The sequence below is a fragment of the Haliotis cracherodii genome, unplaced genomic scaffold (assembly GCF_022045235.1).
Source record: "Haliotis cracherodii isolate W230 unplaced genomic scaffold, xgHalCrac1.p SCAF_15, whole genome shotgun sequence".
NCBI classification, from domain to species: Eukaryota; Metazoa; Mollusca; class Gastropoda; order Lepetellida; family Haliotidae; genus Haliotis; species Haliotis cracherodii.
The window spans coordinates 25,069,986-25,090,181 of record NW_027266270.1 but is presented as its reverse complement, the minus strand read 5'-3'; the positions used below and the strand labels follow the sequence as shown (position 1 = coordinate 25,090,181).

The 20,196-nt window shown below is 40.6% G+C and overlaps 1 protein-coding gene across 1 annotated transcript in view; it reads right to left on the bottom strand.

Annotated features, from left to right (window-relative positions):
* Positions 1–1,501: 1,501 nt before the first annotated feature.
* LOC139461980 (uncharacterized) overlaps positions 1,502–20,196 on the bottom strand; it is a 34,424-nt gene continuing 15,729 nt past the window's right edge. Inside the window, exons 2-4 of the mRNA XM_071243472.1 lie at positions 7,925–8,072; positions 6,518–6,658; positions 1,502–4,648 (exon numbers count right to left, since the gene is read on the bottom strand). Of these exons, the coding sequence (XP_071099573.1) occupies positions 4,510–4,648; positions 6,518–6,658; positions 7,925–8,072 (428 nt within the window). The 3' untranslated portion in view covers positions 1,502–4,509. The remainder of the gene's footprint in view (positions 4,649–6,517; positions 6,659–7,924; positions 8,073–20,196) is intronic.

The following is a 20,196-nucleotide window of genomic DNA, read 5'->3' as shown; positions in this document are numbered from 1 at the left end:
CCCTTGTCATGAATAATTGATTCTCATGATGACGTCTTCCGTGGCGTACTTACGTCGATAACATTATTGTAGACTTGAAACCAAGTCGAATTGCAATGAAAAATACAATTTGAAGAATTTTCATATCTTATACGGGTAATTTGGTGATGAATAAAAATATTTTGTGCAACGAATGAGTTTTCTCACTTCGTACATAATATCTTTCTGGTAAAAAAAACCCATTGGAACACTTGGCATTCGGTATAGATGAACAATTAGATATCGCATTCATTAAATATTACCTATGATTAATATTTATTCTACAGGGATTGGTTATTTGTGCTAAATTTGTAGAAAAAGAGTTTAAAAAAACCCATTTTAGTCATGGTAGAATGGGGATATATCTATTCTGTTTTAAAATTTTGAGGTGGTTCATCGTTGATTAAACATCGCTAACATTTAGCGGCGTTTAATCAACGATGAACCACCACCATATAATTTCGGTGCCATGGATACCCAATATCACACGTAAATCTGAAAACTTTTGATGTTTACCATCAATAATCTGAAAGAGCTCAGGACACACAAGCGGACCCATAGTTGACATCGATTGATATGATTCGGTGATTTTGTTCACTTTAAATGAATCTTTTATTTAAATTTGCAATTATTTGTCATTAATAAATTGTTTGATGGATGATTGCATCAATAAATCAGTATATAATTGCGCTGTGTTGATATTAATATCACCGTTTATAACATATTCATCTACATTGTGCGTGGGTGTATATATATATATACACACACACACACACACACACACACACACACACACACACACACACACACACAATCTGACATATCAGTACACGTAGGTTAGAAATAAATCTGTCTGTCTATATATCAATGAGTAAGACTGATCACGATGGTGGTGTGTGTGTGAACGGGGTGGGGGTGGGGGTGGGGGGGTCGGGGGTTGGAATGGGGTGTGTGATATGCAATGTGTTACGGTTTCTGTGAAACCGCATTATCGGTGGTTCGAGAAGGGAGCTAACTCCGCTTGCCAAATCAAAAGGTTGAGATGGGCCCACATTCGAAACTTAACGCACTTGTTTTAGAGAATATGTACTCTATTCAAAATGAGTATTTTGACTTTTAATTGGATTAGAATATACAAATGCGTTGAAACTACAGCAGAACTCACTTGTACAAACATCGCAAAACTAGGTCGTGGGGTCAATAATATTTATGAGTTGTTCTTTTATGGAACGAGTTCCGGCTTCTATTATGACCGAGATCGATTCAAGTATAGACATAATTGTCAGGTTTATATCGCCACCGACATTTTTGATTAGATTGATGTGTTATAGTGGAAAACGTGGATTGTATGGTATTGTCCCACAAATGTAACTTGTAGTACGTTTTTTGCGTTGTAATTATTTTTGAAAAACTCTGTTTTGGAACGCGAGTGGAACTTCACTGACTTTGTGTACCTATCGTGGAGGTAACGTACGTTACACTAAATAATTTATAAAAAACATACAAAATAATTACAAATGTGAGCCCACTAAATGACTTAGTCAACTAAATGGAGGCTAGCGATTTACAAATGTGGCCCCACCTGTATCGATCACTAGATCTATATATATCACGAAAGGAGTGGACCCACATCTTAGAACATGGTTGTAAGTAAGCCAACCTAATGAAGATTAGCGATTTTAAATGTGGTCCCTCCTGTTGCAATCATTATGCCGGAAAATGTGTCCCCACATTTAGAAACTGATTATCAGATCTAATTAAGCAACCTAATGAAGCTAGGCTATATACAAATGTGGGCCCACTTGTTTCGATCACTATAAATGACGGGAACAATGTGGGCCCACGTTATAGAAAAGGGTTATCAGTAACGATTTACCACTTGTCCTTCCTGTTGCCAAACATACCTGCCCAAAGTTAGAAATAAAATATCAGCACCATGCCAACCTAATAAAGCTTTTCTGTAGTCCTATACAAATGTAGGACCACTTGTTTGGGTCACCATATATGACAGGGGGAAAGTGGGCCCATATTTTAGAAAATTGCTACCAGCACTTAACCAACCAAAGAAGATTATTACACTCAACATATGACAACTATCGACTTTCTGAAATGTGGGCCCACCTGCAGTCATCTCTATTAAGAAAATAAAGTGGTCCCACATTTGTTGAAAACGAATATTTACGAGTTATTAATTCCATTGGCAAGCACCGTTTTTAATATCAAAGTTTACGGATGGGAAGAAAAATATATATTGTCTTCAAACATTTAATTAAGAATGCAGTTTACCCTTGGGATTAGATGGCCAATAAATAATTGGACCAACGACAACTTTCAGCGTGACTGACACCACTTTTCATAAATACTAAAACAACGGAGATAGCTCCCGATTGAAATTAGAGTGATCTCCCTTTCCCAATATGAACCACTGATAATGCGGTTACGCAAAATAGCTTTTAAATATTATATTGTGTCAATTTCAAACAGTGTTAACAATTGTATACATTTATTGTGTCGTGCTTACGGTATATACATTACATAGATAATAACGTCAGAAGATCTCCTCGTTTGTACGATAGCATATTATTTGGTTTCAGAGCATAGAGTGAAATATAAAAAATAAATTCTAAAATTGCAGCAGGCTTCCTCACGAAAGAACATTATCGCGATTTAAAGACAATTTTGTTTCAATTAGAAAACCAGCTTCAAATACAAATATCTTAGCGATTATTTAGGAGCCATCTTGAATTGTCTTTGGCGCGGACGTCAGTGAAAACAGCTTACAATGGTATGAGTCAACATTACTGGCATGGTTGTAATTAAGAATATATGAAGTCGTTTGTAAACAGTTCCCAAACTGCGACAGGATATTACAAATTATGGTCTCACACCAGATGTATAAATTTCTTTTTTAACCATTTTAATATGAGGCACTCTATTTTGTTTCGATCTCAAACTTTTATATGTACTTGTCCAAGCTCCTTCAGGTAAAATTAACAACTTTTCTCAGAACAAGAATTTATACAAGGAAGGATACCGAGGAAAATGAACACATGACTTAACTTCTGTTTTCAAGTGAATACAAACACCAAACATTGGGTTGTCGTTGCAGTTAAAACGATTTCAGAAAACAATAGTAATAAATGTATAATCTGTCCGAAATTCTTATAAAGGAGAAGATGATTGATAATTATATCATAAGAAAATATCATATTAATACAGATAAAAGCACATTTTGGAATTGATGAGTACTAGTACATAATTAAAGTGGTTTGTTAAAAGACACATCAGTGATAGGTCGAAGCTCTTGTATACTTTCTTTTGAAATCTGATCACAGATACTGTTATTTCTGTGGCTAGAATAATCAGGATATGACCATTGCCTGAACATTAAACATTTATTTGACTTGTTAAAGTGTATATTTTCCAGCCACCACTAGTACGGTTTGCATCAATATGAAGTCGAGGTTTTCCATGACGACGAAACAATAAGACATACAACATAAGTAAGGCGCGAGTCGGTGTCAACAGTTAGTATTATGCATCACTCTCACGTCATTTCCGGCACGTTACTCAATCTCAATACTTTTGCGCAATCTCTCTGCAATGACATGCGCATCTCTGGCCTTAGGGAGATTTGCTTTGTAAAGTCAGTCTAGAGATTTGACCGACCTCTGCAACATCGTGATGGTTCGGTCAATGATGTTATCAAATGTCACCAAGATCAGTCAAAGTTTAATCTTGCAAACGATTCCAAGATGTTATTCATACAGTACAGTTGCACAGATATCTTCGAGTATCTAGAACACAAGAAAAATTTTGGAATCATCCAAGATTCAGAGCCATGTATCACATGACTTCCTGGAAACATACGGGCAAGTATGTGTCACTGTCATGAAATAAATATTAGGTATGGTATTTGTTTCCAGGCTTGGCCCACAATTCATACACAATCAAGGAGTCCCATTAAAGATTACAATGTCTAAATGTTTGAAAGATGTGAGGGTGCCAGCCCGCTCCCTCTAGGCATCCTGGCATACTACTTAATTTGTCTTGGCATCCAATTTAAGAAGTCATATTAGTGCAAATTAAACTGAGATTTTCACAGAGAATGCATGACCACGTGTGCTGATAATCTCAGGGAGAAAAGACGAAAAATAAAATTGAAATATTGGCATCAGATAGTCATTTCATGGCACCCACCGCACTGCACCAGGATACCACTTTCCAGGACTCGGCGTCCGGCTTACCAAAAGCAGGTTGGAACCCTGTTCCCATTTCGTGAGTGTCTCTCCTGCTCATGAACCTAATTTTCCATAACAAAAATATTGTATTCAGATGAAAGTACAAAGCACTAAATCCTTTGTGTGAGCAGTTCCTTTTCGTCAACCCTGTTAAAACTTAAGCCAAGTGTTTGTTTTATACAATGTCTGCGTCGCCATTACTATTTACAAGAGTTATGTCCCTTTGTTCGCGAGTGGTGTCCCTTCTGAGTTACATTTTGTCGACAGTTGTCGGCCTTGTTGAAGGGTCGTTGGATGATAGACTGGTAACCGGTGACGTTGACGGACCAGTGTTTATGTCGTCGTATTCGCTGTCGCATTTGCTTGCATCATCCAGTTTATTGTTGCGCCTGTAAAAGCACGACCAAAAATCCAATATGATAATAAACGTACCCTTACCTTCAAAACAGTATTACAATTTTGGTTCTCGAATTACATTGTCGAGAGATACGATAATAATAAAAATGATAATAATAATAATAATAATAATAATAATAATAATAATAATAATAGGTGAACAGCAGATGGCAGTTGTAAATAAAAGCGTCACAAACATTTATATTATCACAAATAATCTCCAGTGAAAGCACTGTACGATTCCGACTATATCATACGTATGTGTCCGTGAATTATTATCAAATAATGATGATACCAGGTGTTTGAAAAGGTGAGCGTGGTGCGCCCCACTATTTGCACCGTCACAAACACATGCGAAGGCAAGTCAACTGTCAACTGTAAAACAATTGAGCCTTAATCAAGACCAGCCTCGTCTTGTTTTACATCATTGTCAAGCCATCTTAATTCCATATGTTATTCAGCGAATCTTTAATGTGATCACCTCTTAACTGCTGTCTTATCATCATACATCCTACATACCACCTGTGACATCAACATTGTACCTGTAACGTACCCACATACCACCTGTAACCTAAGCATATACCGGTAACGTACCTACATACCACCTGTAACATCAACATTTTACCTGTAACGTACCTACATACCACCTGTAACATCAACAATATACCTGTAACGTACCTACATACCACCTATAACCTCAGCATATACCGGTAACATACCTACATACCACCTGTAACATCAACATTTTACCTGTAACGTACCTACATACCACCTGTAACATCAACAATATACCTGTAACGTACCTACATACCACCTATAACCTCAGCATATACCGGTAACATACCTACATACCACCTGTAACATCAACATTTTACCTGTAACGTACCTACATACCACCTGTAACATCAACAATATACATGTAACGTACCTACATACCACCTATAACCTCAGCATATACCGGTAACATACCTACATACCACCTGTAACATCAACAATATACCTGTAACGTACCTACATACCACCTATAACCTCAGCATATACCGGTAACATACCTACATACCACCTGTAACATCAACATTTTACCTGTAACGTACCTACATACCACCTGTAACATCAACATTTTACCTGTAACGTACCTACATACCACCTGTAACATCAACATTTTACCTGTAACGTACCTACATGTCATCTGTAACATTCACCGTATGTCTGTAGCTTACCTATATACCACTGTAACGTTAACATTATATCTGCTGTAACATACCATCATATCTACTTACCACAGTGTCGTCAACATTTTACTTTTGAGTGAGTGCATAGGGCTTTACGCCGCGTTTAGCACTATTCCGGAAATATCACGACGGGGACACCAGAAATGGGCTTCGTACATGGTTCCCATGTGGGGAATAGAACCCAAGACGAGCAAATGCTTTAACCACTACGCTACCCTACTGCCCCAATTATACCTGTAACATTCCCAAACACATATATACCTGCATACCATAAGTAGCATCAACATTAATGCCTGTCACGTGTAGTGAGTGAGTTGGGTTTAACGCCACTTTTAACAGTATTACAGTTAAATCACGGCGTGTCAGCTTAATGTGGGAGGAAAGCTCGAAGTGATGCAGGTCTCGGACGTTTACCACTTCGGTGAAACCCACGAGCACGGGTATGGAGCTGACAAACCTAGAAACATAATCGGGGCGAACTGGGATTCGACCCCACAATCATAGGTTTCTGGCGTGCCCAAGGGACGCAACTCTGCACAGCGAATCGCGGAGCCTTAGACGACTGGGCCACCCGTGCTCCCTCCTGTCACGTGTACAATATGTAATACCCATATGCTACCCGTTACTCACCTACATAATACCTCTTGCACCTTCTCCTTGACCGTCTTGTCAGATGCGCAGTAGTTGACGTCCTTGCATAGGCAGAAGAGGAGGACGCCGATGATGATGGCGATGGCGCTCACGATGCCCCACAGCTGCACTTGTTCTATCCTGTTGGGCAACAACGAGATTTTACGAGATGATATGGAATTTCCTCGTAGCACATGTTAAGCATTAAGAGGACCAGGGGCGAGGTACTAGAGGTGTCTGAAAGGTTTTGAGCCTATTTATGATAGGCTACATTGATGGACTTAGGTCCTGACTAATTTTCAACACAATCCCCTCCGAGGTCCACACACTGACAGAGCGCCTTGATTCCACTAGTGGTTCAGGCTTCCTCTTGGCGGTGTAAGAAGGCCTTCACAGCAGAAATGACGTCATCATCATTTGCACAACGCTCGCCAGACAATTCTTGCTTCAATTTTGGGAAGAGGTGGAATTCAGACGGTGCCAAATCTTATGTGTTTAGCAGTTTTGAGTTTAGAATTATGCCAACATATTGACTGAAGAGAGGAAAGCTATACACAAAAAGTGCCGGTGGATGTTAATATGTGGTCTTCTGCTGGTGCGCGATAATGCTCCAGCTCACATAGTCCAGAGTTGCACAGGCTGCTGTGAGGGAATGTGCACGTGGCTTTGAACAGTTCGGTGAAATCAACACCCAAGTTAACTACAATTCAAAAGTTGTTCCAGTTGCCTATTATCTCTTTCGACAACTTTCGAAAACATTTCGGAGACCATGATGCTTTAGAGTCTGCTGTTAAGGACTGTTTTTGGGGCCAATCAGAACATTTCTATAATAGACGGATAACAAGTCTGGAGGACAGCTGGACAAAATGCATTGACAAAGGAGGGTCATTATACAGTGGAATCTGGGGCCGGTTTTGTCAAAAGTGCGGATAAGTGAGATTATAGCGGAGCTACAGAAATAAGAATAAAGATAATGTTGAAAGGTGGTCCGGTATTGACAGAAATCCGGATAAGTCCGATTTCGATAATCGCCAGGCAACTTTACGGTCCTCACTTTTGCATATAAATTGCAGAATTTTCGCACAAAGTTTGATTTTCATAAAATGCCATGTGATCTCATATTGACGGACAAAGAGATACCCATATGATGTGAGTGAGATACCTTTACGCCGCTTTTTAGCAATATTCCACCAATATCACGACGGGGGATGCCTGAAATGGGATTCACACATTGTACCCATGTGGGCAATCGAACCCGAACACCCAGCTCCACGAGCGAAGGCTTTAGACTAGGTTACTCCATCTCCCCTATCAGATGAGCAATGAATATATGTCATGTTACACATTTGTTTAAAAATAGAGCATGCATTCGGGCGTATTGATAGGCGTTAGAAAGTAAATACTTACAAATTTCTGTTGGCAGCAGACTCGCAACATGTGAAAGAATTGTCTTGTTCACAGCACTCTGGTTTAGCTGCATCCTCACACTGATAGGTGTTCCCTGTAACTTTTCCCAGCTGTTGGTTCTTGAGGCACTCTTTGCCCCACACCACATCTGGCGACACAAGGAAAACACATCAGTATATCGTATCTTAAAGGTAGTCATCTGGCACAGATTTCAAATACTGCTTATTCCCCAAAAGAGGCTTTCATTTTGGGCGAACGTTGTTAAAAGCCTTAAATGGTGGTAATAACTGGTGCCCTGTGCAAGACTGGTATTCCATTGTGACGAATTGGTCAGGTGTTACTGTACGTCTTCCAGCCTTTGGATGTGGCTCGATGGCTTCTTTTAAGTAACTATGTACGTAAGTAGCTTGCATTTGCGATATTAGTGCTGCGACTGTCAGTGTTAAAGTATGAGAGATATAATCGTATTTAAGTCGCAACTTCATGAAGGGTAACAAAAGGTTATATTTATGTCTTCAGTCATTATTGGAAACGAAATAAATTCAATATACATTGACAATGGAGTGATACATGATATATATTATGACAGTATTTAACTCAGAGCTAGTGTGTTGTATAAACAAAACTGGAATAATTGAGTGAGTGAGTGTGGTTTTAAGCCGCCTTTAGCAATATTCCAGCAATATCACGGCGGGGGACACCAGCAATGGGCTTCACACTTTGTAGTCATGTGGGGAATCGAACCCAGGTCTTCGGCGTGACGATCGAACACTTTAACCACTAGGCTACCACACCGCCCCAAACTGGAAAAAAGACCACGTGGGATGTGCTGAAAACTGAACAACAAGAATATCAAAGGAACGGTCCTTCAGTTTGCTCATAATAGACCCAACAACATGAGCAAGTATAAAATAATAAAAAAATGCAGTAAAAGGGGTTTGGGTGATCCTGGCACAGTGCGGCTGGTTAGGCTCATCGTCAGCTCAGGGCCCTTGCCCTCTCCCTACACACGCAGCCCAGACAGCGAATGGGACTTCTCCCAGGAAACGCTGCCTTGTCAAACCCACACAAGGCTCCCCAACACTGCAGCCTTCTGCATTACCCAGATTGTCAGAAGGGCTGTATTCCTGGCAGTCAGTGAACAGATTGGGAGGTACCAAACCTAAGGCACCGAGAACAATGGGGAGTCGGACAACTTGGTACTTGGAATGCAAGCGTGACGTTTTGCATATTTGTCATGTTTTCCCTCAATCATGTCAATCACATTAGCGTCATAGGGGACAGAAAATTCAATGATATAAATGATTTTATTGGATTTATCAAAAAGGACAAGATGAGGTGTGTTGGCCTGGATACGTCTGAGGCTGTGTACGTGCCTATTCCAAAGAATTTTGTATTTATTGTTCGCCATGACGCCCTCTACATATTTCAGGTCGTACCATGGATGGACCTGTGTCAAAACCACAAACATGGCGAATACGGTAATAAAATTATCCAGCCATGCCATCATGTCGCTTAATGTACTGTGTTTGTGCCAAAGCTGGGCATCCACTGACAATGTGTTGGACAGTCTCATTAAATTCATGACATAAGCAACATTTCATATTTACATTATCATTATTATTGATAAACATGACCCATGTAGAGAAACAACAACACTTGTCTATATGAACAAAGTCTTTTGGCTCCTTTTTTATATCTTAACTATTATTTAACAACTTTTCTCCTGTAAAATATGTTTATTTCAGAGACTAAATGTTAGTATATGTCGGCATAGTTAAGTCGCCATTGATGAGTCCGTACCTAGTTCTCAGAAGCCCCTGGTCTCCTGAAAAAACATAGCGACACTGGTCATGTTTCACCTTGGTTTGGGATTGCTCGGGCTTAATCAGTTTCACAAAATCAAAGATGTTCGGCTGACAAGTAGTCAAAGAGTGCCACCTTCGATGTTGTTGTTGCTCCACCAAGACGCCGGCGTTACTGGTGGAAAGATTTGGTGATAATGAGTACTTTTTTGTCCAGGTCGACCGATGGTGGTTCAAATGCTTTCACTGGTTTGTGAAGGTGTCCCGATGGTGGTTGCTCATGTGTTCTCTGGTTTGTGAAGTTGTCCCGATGGTGGCTGCACATGCTTTCTCTGGTTTGTGAAGTTGTCCCGATGGTGGCTGCTCATGCTTTCACTGGTTTGTGAAGGTGTCCCGATGGTGGTTGCTCATGTGTTCTCTTGTTTGTGAAGTTGTACCAATGGTGGCTGCTCATGCTTTCGCTGGTTTGTGAAGGTGTCCCGTTGGTGGCTGCTCATACTTTCTCTGGTTTGTGAAGGTGTCCCGATGGTGGTTCAAATGCTTTCACTGGTTTGTGAAGGTGTCCCGTTGGCGGCTGCTCATGCTTTCACTGGTTTGTGAAGGTGTCCCGATGGTGGTTCAAATGCTTTCACTGGTTTGTGAAGGTGTCCCGTTGGTGGCTGCTCATACTTTCTCTGGTTTGTGAAGGTGTCCCGATGGTGGTTGTTTATGCTTTCTCTGGTTTGTCAAGGTGTCCCGATGGTGGTTGCTCATGCTTTCTCTGGTTTGTCAAGGTGTCCCGATGGTGGTTGTTCATGCTTTCTCTGGTTTGTCAAGGTGTCCCGATGGTGGTTCAAATGCTTTCTCTGGTTTGTCAAGGTGTCCCGATGGTGGTTGCTCATGCTTTCTCTGGTTTGTCAAGGTGTCCCGATGGTGGTTGTTTATGCTTTCCCTGGTTTGTGAAGGTGTCCCGATGGTGGTTGCTCATGCTTTCTCTGGTTTGTCAAGGTGTCCCGATGGTGGTTGCTCATGCTTTCTCTGGTTTGTCAAGGTGTCCCGATGGTGGTTGCTCATGCTTTCTCTGGTTTGTCAAGGTGTCCCGATGGTGGTTGCTCATGCTTTCTCTGGTTTGTCAAGGTGTCCCGATGGTGGTTGCTCATGCTTTCTCTGGTTTGTCAAGGTGTCCCGATGGTGGTTGCTCATGCTTTCTCTGGTTTGTCAAGGTGTCCCGATGGCGGTTCAAATGCTTTCACTGGTTTGTGAAGGTGTCCCGATGGTGGTTGCTCATGCTTTCTCTGGTTTGTCAAGGTGTCCCGATGGTGGTTGCTCATGATTTCAATTGTTTGTCCGGCTCTGACTCATTTATTTACAGCTCGCCGTGATATTCTTGGAATATTACTGAATAAATACGGCGCTGAACAACATTCACTCAGGTTTGTAAGCATGTTCATATCTTCAATCACAATGTTGGTTCAGTGCTACCGAAATCAACTGCTGTGAAAATGAAACAAACAAGAAATGGTTCTACGATGGCGCTGTATTTGATGCAGGTATCAAAGTTGTGTTTTAGACCTTAAGTTTGCAGTGTTTCAGCGACTGTTTTCAGCCTTGTAACGTTTTGATAATGATTGATAATATTTTGGTCCAACACAATTTTTAAGTGAATACTTTCTTTTACCTGGCAGTGTATGACGAGATGTGTTTACTTACACCGACATGTATTTCCCGGGCTGACAAATCAACCATGTGGTCAGCAATGAAATGATGGCCCATGGGACACTACGTGCTGGTGGCTAATTAAACAATCGTTAAGTACATGTTGCAGTGTAAACATGAACCATGCACCAGGCTAATGATAGGGATTATTTCAAATGATGGATCACATGACAAATATCCTTTAATCACCAGTAGTCACAATCACTTGTTTTGCTGAGGGGCAACGTCAACAACACCCCGAGTTTATGAGTTTTCGTGAACATCTGATTCACGGTGATCGAGTTATATATTTAACATCGTTACATTGTCTTTTACGCTCAATGGAATCTGCAGGCAACCGAGACTGATTATTCTCTTGCGTTGACATACATATGCACACGTGTGTGTCTGTGTGTGTGTGTGCGTGTGTGCGTGCGTGCGTGTGCGTGTGCGTGTGCGTGCGTGCGTGCGTTCGTACGTACGTGAGTGCGTGTTTGCGTGAGTGTGTATTTGTATTTATGTATATTATGATGTCAACGGATATGCTGCTGCTACACTGATTGTTGGACCAAGTGAACCATCCCACCCGATTCCACACTATGATGATTCAAATAAATGCCACCCTCTTTTGTGAGAGGGCGGTCGGGTAGCCTGGTGGTTAAAGCGTTCGCTCGTCACGCTGAAGACCCGCGTTCGATTCCCGACATGGTACAATGTGTGAAGCCCATTTCTGGTGTCCCTCGCCATGATATTGCTGGAATATTGCTAAAGGCGTCGTAAAATCAAACTCACTCACTCACTCTTTTGTGAGAAAGGCGTGCAGTTTTTCACTGAAAGGTGAATGAAAACAACACATAATATTTTTACCCACATCATATTTATTTCAGGACTTCCGAATTATGTATACACTTTGGATTAACTGTTGACCATGTGACCCATCATACTGTAATAACGAATCAAATAATAATATCCTTCTTCTAAATTGTAGAAACAGAAATGTCAGCTCTTTTCGATTCTGATATGTTTTCTGACTGATAATTTCCTTTCTCTTAAATGATCGATATGCTTTGTTTGTGTTGACAACACTACTGGAGGAAGACGTTTTCTACGTGTTATTACGGACGTCACACCATAGTATAAATGATATGTCAGTCACCAGGCAACGGGTTATAGATTTAAGGTTTTGTATTTAATGGTTTAGTAGGCATGAGTAATAATATATCATACAATTATATTGTCAAAAACATTTCTGTTGTCAAGGTGATAGAATTTTGTCTGTGTGGAAATAATGACAAAGTAACTGAATTGTTTGACTCATTTTCACAAATCTTGAATAATTTATAAACCGTGGTTTCTCATTGTAGTTGCTACAATAAAATATAAACTACCGACGCTAGAGAGTAATCAATCATCCGACGGAACATATTCCATTGGGCGTAAAAGTCAAAATAGCGGTGAAACTTATCTGAATGGATGACTGACAACCAATATCGACACCAGGTGTTCGCGAAAAAGGTAATTAAGTCCTGCACTACAGGTAGGACCCGTCACTCACACAATTTGCATGAAAACGTAAGTCGTACGATCGTCGTGCCTGTAAACAATCTAGTCTTGACCAGACAATCAAGTGAAGGACCAGGCACTCCATTGACACGGGAAGGGGGTGGGGATGGGCTTGGGGGTGGTGGAATAATGTTGAATTACGTATCCAATAACAATTCTGTTGCATGTTTGCTTTCAAACTTTTAACTAAAATCAATTAATTCTTGTGAGTGAGTCGGTTTAATGCCGCTTTTAACAGTATTCCAGTTATATCACGGCGTCTCAGCTTAATGTTTCGAGGAAAGCCCGAAGTGTTGCAGGTCTCAAACGTTTGCCACTTTGGTGAAACCCACGTACAAGGTGTATGCTGCTGGCAAACCTAGAAACATAATTGGGGCGAACTGGGATTCGCACCAACAATCAGGTTTTTGGTGTGCCCAAAACGCGCAACGCTGGGCAGCAAATTGCGGACCCTAAGACGACTGGGTCACCCGTGCCCTTTCTGAATCTAGAATTGACGAGGGTAACCTTGTCGCTTAAAACATGTTACGTGCAAAGATACACTGGTTTAACTGGTTTACAGGTCCCTCCGAGCCAAAAAATAATTCAAAGCAGAAATTATCAGAATAACAGTGTGTATATTTTCCTGACTAAAAGTTTACCAAAAATAGAATTATATAAAAATTATATGTTTATCAGCAGATTATTTGCACATGGCAACACTTTTAGATAACCTTACACAAAATACCGCCATACTTCGAGTATGCCCCTAATTAAACAGGACAGATGACATGTTTTGACGAGCGCCACCCGTTGGGCAGGATACGCTCACCTTTTCGAAAATGTTTGATAGAGAGTCATAAACACATGCTCATGATACAGTCAGAATCGTTAGTCGAGTCTGCTTTTGTTAGAGATTACTAGTGAATATGGAAGGGACTTTGCTGTTTTTATTTATACAGTTAGTATTAATATTTAAAATTTGTTTACAGATTCCTCCGACACTAAATCAAACGTGAAGGATGGGACCCCAACAGCTGACCATAGGTGCCAAAGATTGGGTTGGGCTAGACAACATCAGGGGCGTGCAGCAATGGCGTTACATCATGTTCACAGACGAATCAAGGTTTTGCCTCAGATTCACAGATGGCAGAGAACATTGTTGTCGACGAAGCGGAAGCGTTGAGCAGTATGCCAGGGCTACAATTCTTGCCCATCGTTGGTACGGGGGCGGAAGCGTCATTGTGTGGTGCGGTATCACCACAGGCGGAATGGAGGAGATACCCGGGGCAACCATACACAAGCGCACGTCTCACATGACAGATTAACAATAAAATATTAAAGATGAAAGTTTAACTATAGTAATATGAATCGAATCGGGTGGTCTTTAACTTCTTTTCAGTGGTATATTAACATTAAACACTTCTGTTTAGAAATATCTTAAATGAAAAAAAACCATCATGTCGCGAAAATGTTCACGTTTGATAAAATTTGAAAAAGCAAGTACAACGCTCGAATATTAATAATCAATAAATGTCCATATAAGTTATGAAACCATTTCAAAACCAATAAGAAATGTTAACTAAAAGCAGAGTCCATTACACGATTCCAACTACATCATAAGCATGTGTTTATGAATCAATATCATACAAAATGTCCTTGTATAAAACACAAGTCTAACACGTTCTTTGTCCAATAGGTTAAGGCGTGTAGTGGGCCAAAACGTGTTTATATCCTAAATTTGTTGACAAGTATGTTCAAAATCCTCAAACATGTTTCAAACCTAAACATGTTCAGAACCAACAAAAACATTCGGAGTGTACAAAATAATGATTGGCATATGTGACAGTGTGCCATCCTGGCATACTTGTTCTACAATGGTGTGGAAGACAAAACCAACAGAAGCATTATGATAGGACACAGTGACATATTTGTATAGCTCATTCAGGCCGGCTGACAGTAGGTGTACAATACAGTGCTGATCATTAACAATCGTGACCAGTGCATTATACGTAGAGGCAATTAGAGGATTCTAGACATATGTATGTAATGGCTGCATGGTAATAATTTTGGTCATCTTCTTAGAATCTTAACGTGTTTAGGTAATACCAGCAAAACCGTTGTTCCGTGAAATATTTAAACAGAATGCAAAACACGTTCAGTGTTAAACATGTCTTAGTAAGAAACGTATGCAAACACACAAATGTCTATCGACCGTTGATGGAGGGAGACTTAAGATAAATGTAGGCGTTCATGTCTTTGTACATTAACACATATCTATCAGAACTTCCATTGCTTTCTGTAGAACATTCATTGCGAATTTCTACGGCCTTTTTCAATTGATCTGTAAACACACAGGCGTTTTAAGTAGACTTCAGCAAACACGTGCTACATGGAGTGCCGGTGAAGTGAAAACAACACTTGGATATAATGCAATAGCAGTCGACGTTGAAAGGATATAGATCTTAATGCTCGCGTTTACGTTGTCGCGCATTGTTAGCATGTGCCGGCAACAAAAGCATGCTGCCGTATCGATCTTTTCTCTCCACTGACAATGTTGCTGTCGAGACTGCCGAACCGCAACTCTTATGGGAAACTGACAATACATGAAAATCTTGAGACAGTTGTAGCAACATTAAGACTTGCACTAGTATAGAATGACATATTGGTTACGATATCACGATCGGCTGATTCACAACCCCAACCCACCCAAATGCCGGCATATTTGTCTCAACTTCTTTGCGTCAACAACCGATAGATCAATGTTCGTTTCTTAATGATGATGTCATTGAATATTGTACCAATGCCCATGTATTGATCGATTTGATATGTCGGGCGGACTGTTTGATGAAATACAAACACCCAGAATCAACTAATCAATCGTACTCTTCATGTAATAGTTGGGATCTGAGGAATAGATGATTATATATAGTGGCAGCCATGTTATAACTGGACACATGTTTTCTTCACATATGTTAATTACATTAAATTGATGCAAGGATTCCATAACAAACAAGGGATGGACGTTGTTTTCTCTCTGCTCTTGGCCACAGCAGACGTAATTCAAAATTAACATGTCGTTTATAGTTTCAACAAAATCAGTAAAAGCGCTTTATGTGATTTCTGGTTTTTTGTTTGCTGTGTCCTTTTTATGGCACAATTCAACATTTAGTTCTATAATATCGCGTTAGCTCAGGTTAATTATTGCCATAGCAACAGGGATCTCCCGCGCTCGCAGTAATCACCTAAGACTTACCCCAAGACACAAAATTGAAGATTTGTTCAGAAGTATCACACATGATGTACACAGGCGATAAATATGTACACACAGTAAAATACGGACAATGCAAAACCAGTTTGGACCGAGGAGACACTCTGAATACTATTATACAGAGGATAATATAATAATTTCACTATACAATGTGATAGCATGAACATAGGCAAGATAGGTACTTATATGTATGTACAATCGTATAGGAGCCCATCCAAATATCAACCACATATTTCCTTCACCCAGGCTTGGGCATACACTTACGCACACCCATCTACACACTCATTTACCCGTGAGGGTGCACGGGAGGCTCAGTCTTCTAAGGCGCCGGGATTCGCTGTGCAGAGTTACGTCCCTTTGGCACGCCAGAAACCTCTGATTGTGGGTTCGCCCCGATTATGTTTCTAGGTTTGTCAGCACCATACCCGTGCTCGTGAGTTTCACCGAAGTGGTTAACGTCTGAGACCTGCATCACTTGGGGCTTTCCTCCCACATTAGGCTGACGCCCCGATATAACTGGAATACTGTTAAAAGCGGCGTTAAACCCAACTCTCTCACTGCAGAGGCCATTGCTATTGTAACAGCTTTAGATTTTATCGAACAACAAAGACGATGTCAACAAATTATCATCTTTGCAGACTATTTGTGTCTTCCTTAGGCACTTAAAAGTGTGTCCTAAAGCCATTCATGAATTCTAGAGAATTTAGAACTACATAATGGTCTTTCTACTGGCCAAAGGGACATCGTCTTTTGTTGGTCTCCCAGCCGTGTTGACATAGGGAAACTCAAAAGCCAATGCTGCATCTAAAGCTTTATCAAGTGATTATTCCGAATGCTTATCCCATACAGTGGTCTGAAACCAAAATTAAAACACACACCGAGGTAGTGAACAGTAAGCTTCACGAATATAAAAGCAACAATCGGTAAGATCTACCTGCGTTGTCGGTCACGACATGATGAGATCATTTTCTGACAATGTTTTGACCACAGTTGTGTTACTAATGCATTTCTTCTAAAACCTGGCGAGGATGAACGTCCTTCATATATACAGTTTATTTTTCAATATTGTAGTACATGTATGGAATCAAGTCACAAAAACACAACTGCTACAGAAAAGCATGCATTTAATGCAAAAGTTGACCTTTATGCAAGCCCCATGCATTTCACTACCCAAGAATGGGTATAAAAACATGTGCGTTAACGGGATTCCATATGCATTGTTTATAATCGTGCTGACAACAACCACTCGGAAAAACAACAAAATTACGCAATTATTCAACATTACGAAATGCCACGCCTGTCCGAAAATGAGCGTCTGCGAGCCATTGGTATGCTTGAAGCAGGATCGAGTCAACGTGACGTTGCAAGACAATTTAACGTCCACAGAAACACCATTTGGTGTTTATGGCAACGTTGGCAACAGACGAATGCAGTCAGAGACCATCCTCGGAGTGGCAGGCCATGCGGAACCTATGATCGACAAGACAACTGGATTCGAACAACACACCTACGAATGTTTTTTTAATATTGTATCTGTGATATTTGCCTTACTGCTTTGGCGTACATGCTACCGATGGAACATGACATACTAACCCTTTTCGCGATCAAGTGATCAATTTCATATCATGTTCATCACCGGCCTGCCATTTATGCTAAATGGAATCTGTTTCGGTGGATATCCGAGACTAATTATTCTCTGGCGTTGACGTTGATTTAAAAAAAAGGTATAATTTGTTCTCGTCGCTCTGCTGAAATTTAACTCATTCACTGTCATATAATCTCAATCCACACCCGTTAAATGAGCATCTGTACTATTTATGTCTACGTGTTAATTTGCGTAACTGAATAAAATCGCATGTATACCTGTAAATCATAGAACTAATTACGTCACCTAATTAATGCGACTGTCGATCCCTGGCTAGTAAACTATGCCCTAACTATGAAAACTAATCACCAAACGATAACGCCAAGACTGTAGACTTACAATTCAATGATATAGTATGGGGTGATAGCAGTTCGACTGAATAATATCATCACAAACTCAACTTCAACTGCATGATATGGGATCTAACTTCAAAAGAATTAAAATCCCGAAATTCCAAGTGAGCGGTACATTCTTCAAATGAGAAAAGTCAGGTCAACGACGAAGGTTCTCATTTTCGCAAACACCTGGGCCCACTTGCACAAAGCCATCTTAGCGCTAACACTGTTGTAAGCCTATGATAAAGTATGGGAGTTACGATCACTTAGCGCTAAGATCGCTTTGTGCAAGTGGGCCCTGGTGTCATCACTGAGTTTCAGTGATCCTTTCATATAATTTCCACCGCTATTTTGCCTTCTACTCCCAATGGAATCTGTTCCGGTGGATAATTTAGACTGGTTTTATCATTCTCTGGCTTTGACGTTTTATATGGATATTTCGTGTATTTTTCGGGGAGTGTGTTGTCCTTCCTCCAAGCCCATCTTTTCAACAAGAGCTAACTCCCTCGAGACAGCACGATGTCATGTTCATGATACATCAAACTGTCCATAAGCCATCACAGTACATGACCATGGTGTTATACCCCTGGATATAGTTCGTGACGTGCTTTGGCAATGCTAGTGAGTAATAACTGATGCCTGCCTAGTAGGCCAGGATGGATTAATTGCATGCAGGATATTGAACAGGAAGAGATATCGAAGAAACAGATTTGGAAGAGCACAAATCCGAACCAGAACACGACGCATCACGCCAGAACACGACGCATCACGACAGGTGAGGTGAGGTGAGGTGAGGTGAGGTGAGGTGAAATGCGGTTTAACGTCGCGTCCAAGATTATTACACTTATATAACGACGTACATGCAGGTGTGTGTTTGTGGGGGGGGGGGGGGGGGGGGTGCTGCTCCGGACAGATGCTGATTTATAGTGCTAGCCTACTGTCATACCATGCCGCAGCTTAACATGAATACCCCACTCAGGCACAGTGTACTGACGCCGAGGGTCAGGCAGGGTTACAACAAGTACCATCTTTTAACGTCTATGGTATGATGCGGCGGACGCTGTACCACTAGACCACGGAAGCGGTCCGACCGAATAGGACGTCAGAGAGGAAGAAATACACACACAACGGAACTGGGAAGAATACATCTCAAAATTAAACGGAAAGGAGCAAATCAGAATCCACACTATATAGCAAACAGAGCATGTCAGAGCGGAAGTACAGAACGTAGTGATTGGTCTCTTCTCAAGGACCGATAGTCCCCAGACTTTCTTCTGATATTCCAATTTAGTTTAACACAATTTCACAATTCAGTTTGTTATTTATATGACCATATACTTAGTCTTGCAAATACACGAGACATTTAAACATAGTCATGCCAGACTGTATTTAATATAAAAATATAAGATTTGGTATACATGCTAAATCAAAGAATACCACATATTAACATAAAACGTCAACGCCAGAGAATGACCGGTCTCGATTATCATCACATAACACAGATTTCAAAGGCAAAATAGCTGTGAAAATTACATGGATGGATCACTGCAAATCAATATTCCTGAATTTAAAAAAACAAACGGAAATAAGGTTATCCCCCAATCTGCCTGCAGAGCAACGAAACGTTTAAACCTTATCGACCGTCCCTCTTTAAAGCAATAATAGGCAACGACCCTCGGCAGTATGTGAAACGCATTGACATTGGTCAGCATGTGAACCACAGTAGCATTGTGGTAATCATCCGGAATCTCTGAGTATATGGAGTGCTGATAACGTCATGCAGAAACAATACCAAATTGATCTTGCCGTGGTAATGGGGCAAAACAAAACTGTTTGTTTGCGACTAATTTGACTGTACTCCTTTAAACGCCATACATCATAAATCAAATCTAGCTGGCACCGATTATGGTCGTGAGAAACAAAATCCGTTGTTATTTCCAATTGAACTGTTCATGCAGAATGATGAATGGTTCGGTTTGCATTCGAGTGATAAGCCATTA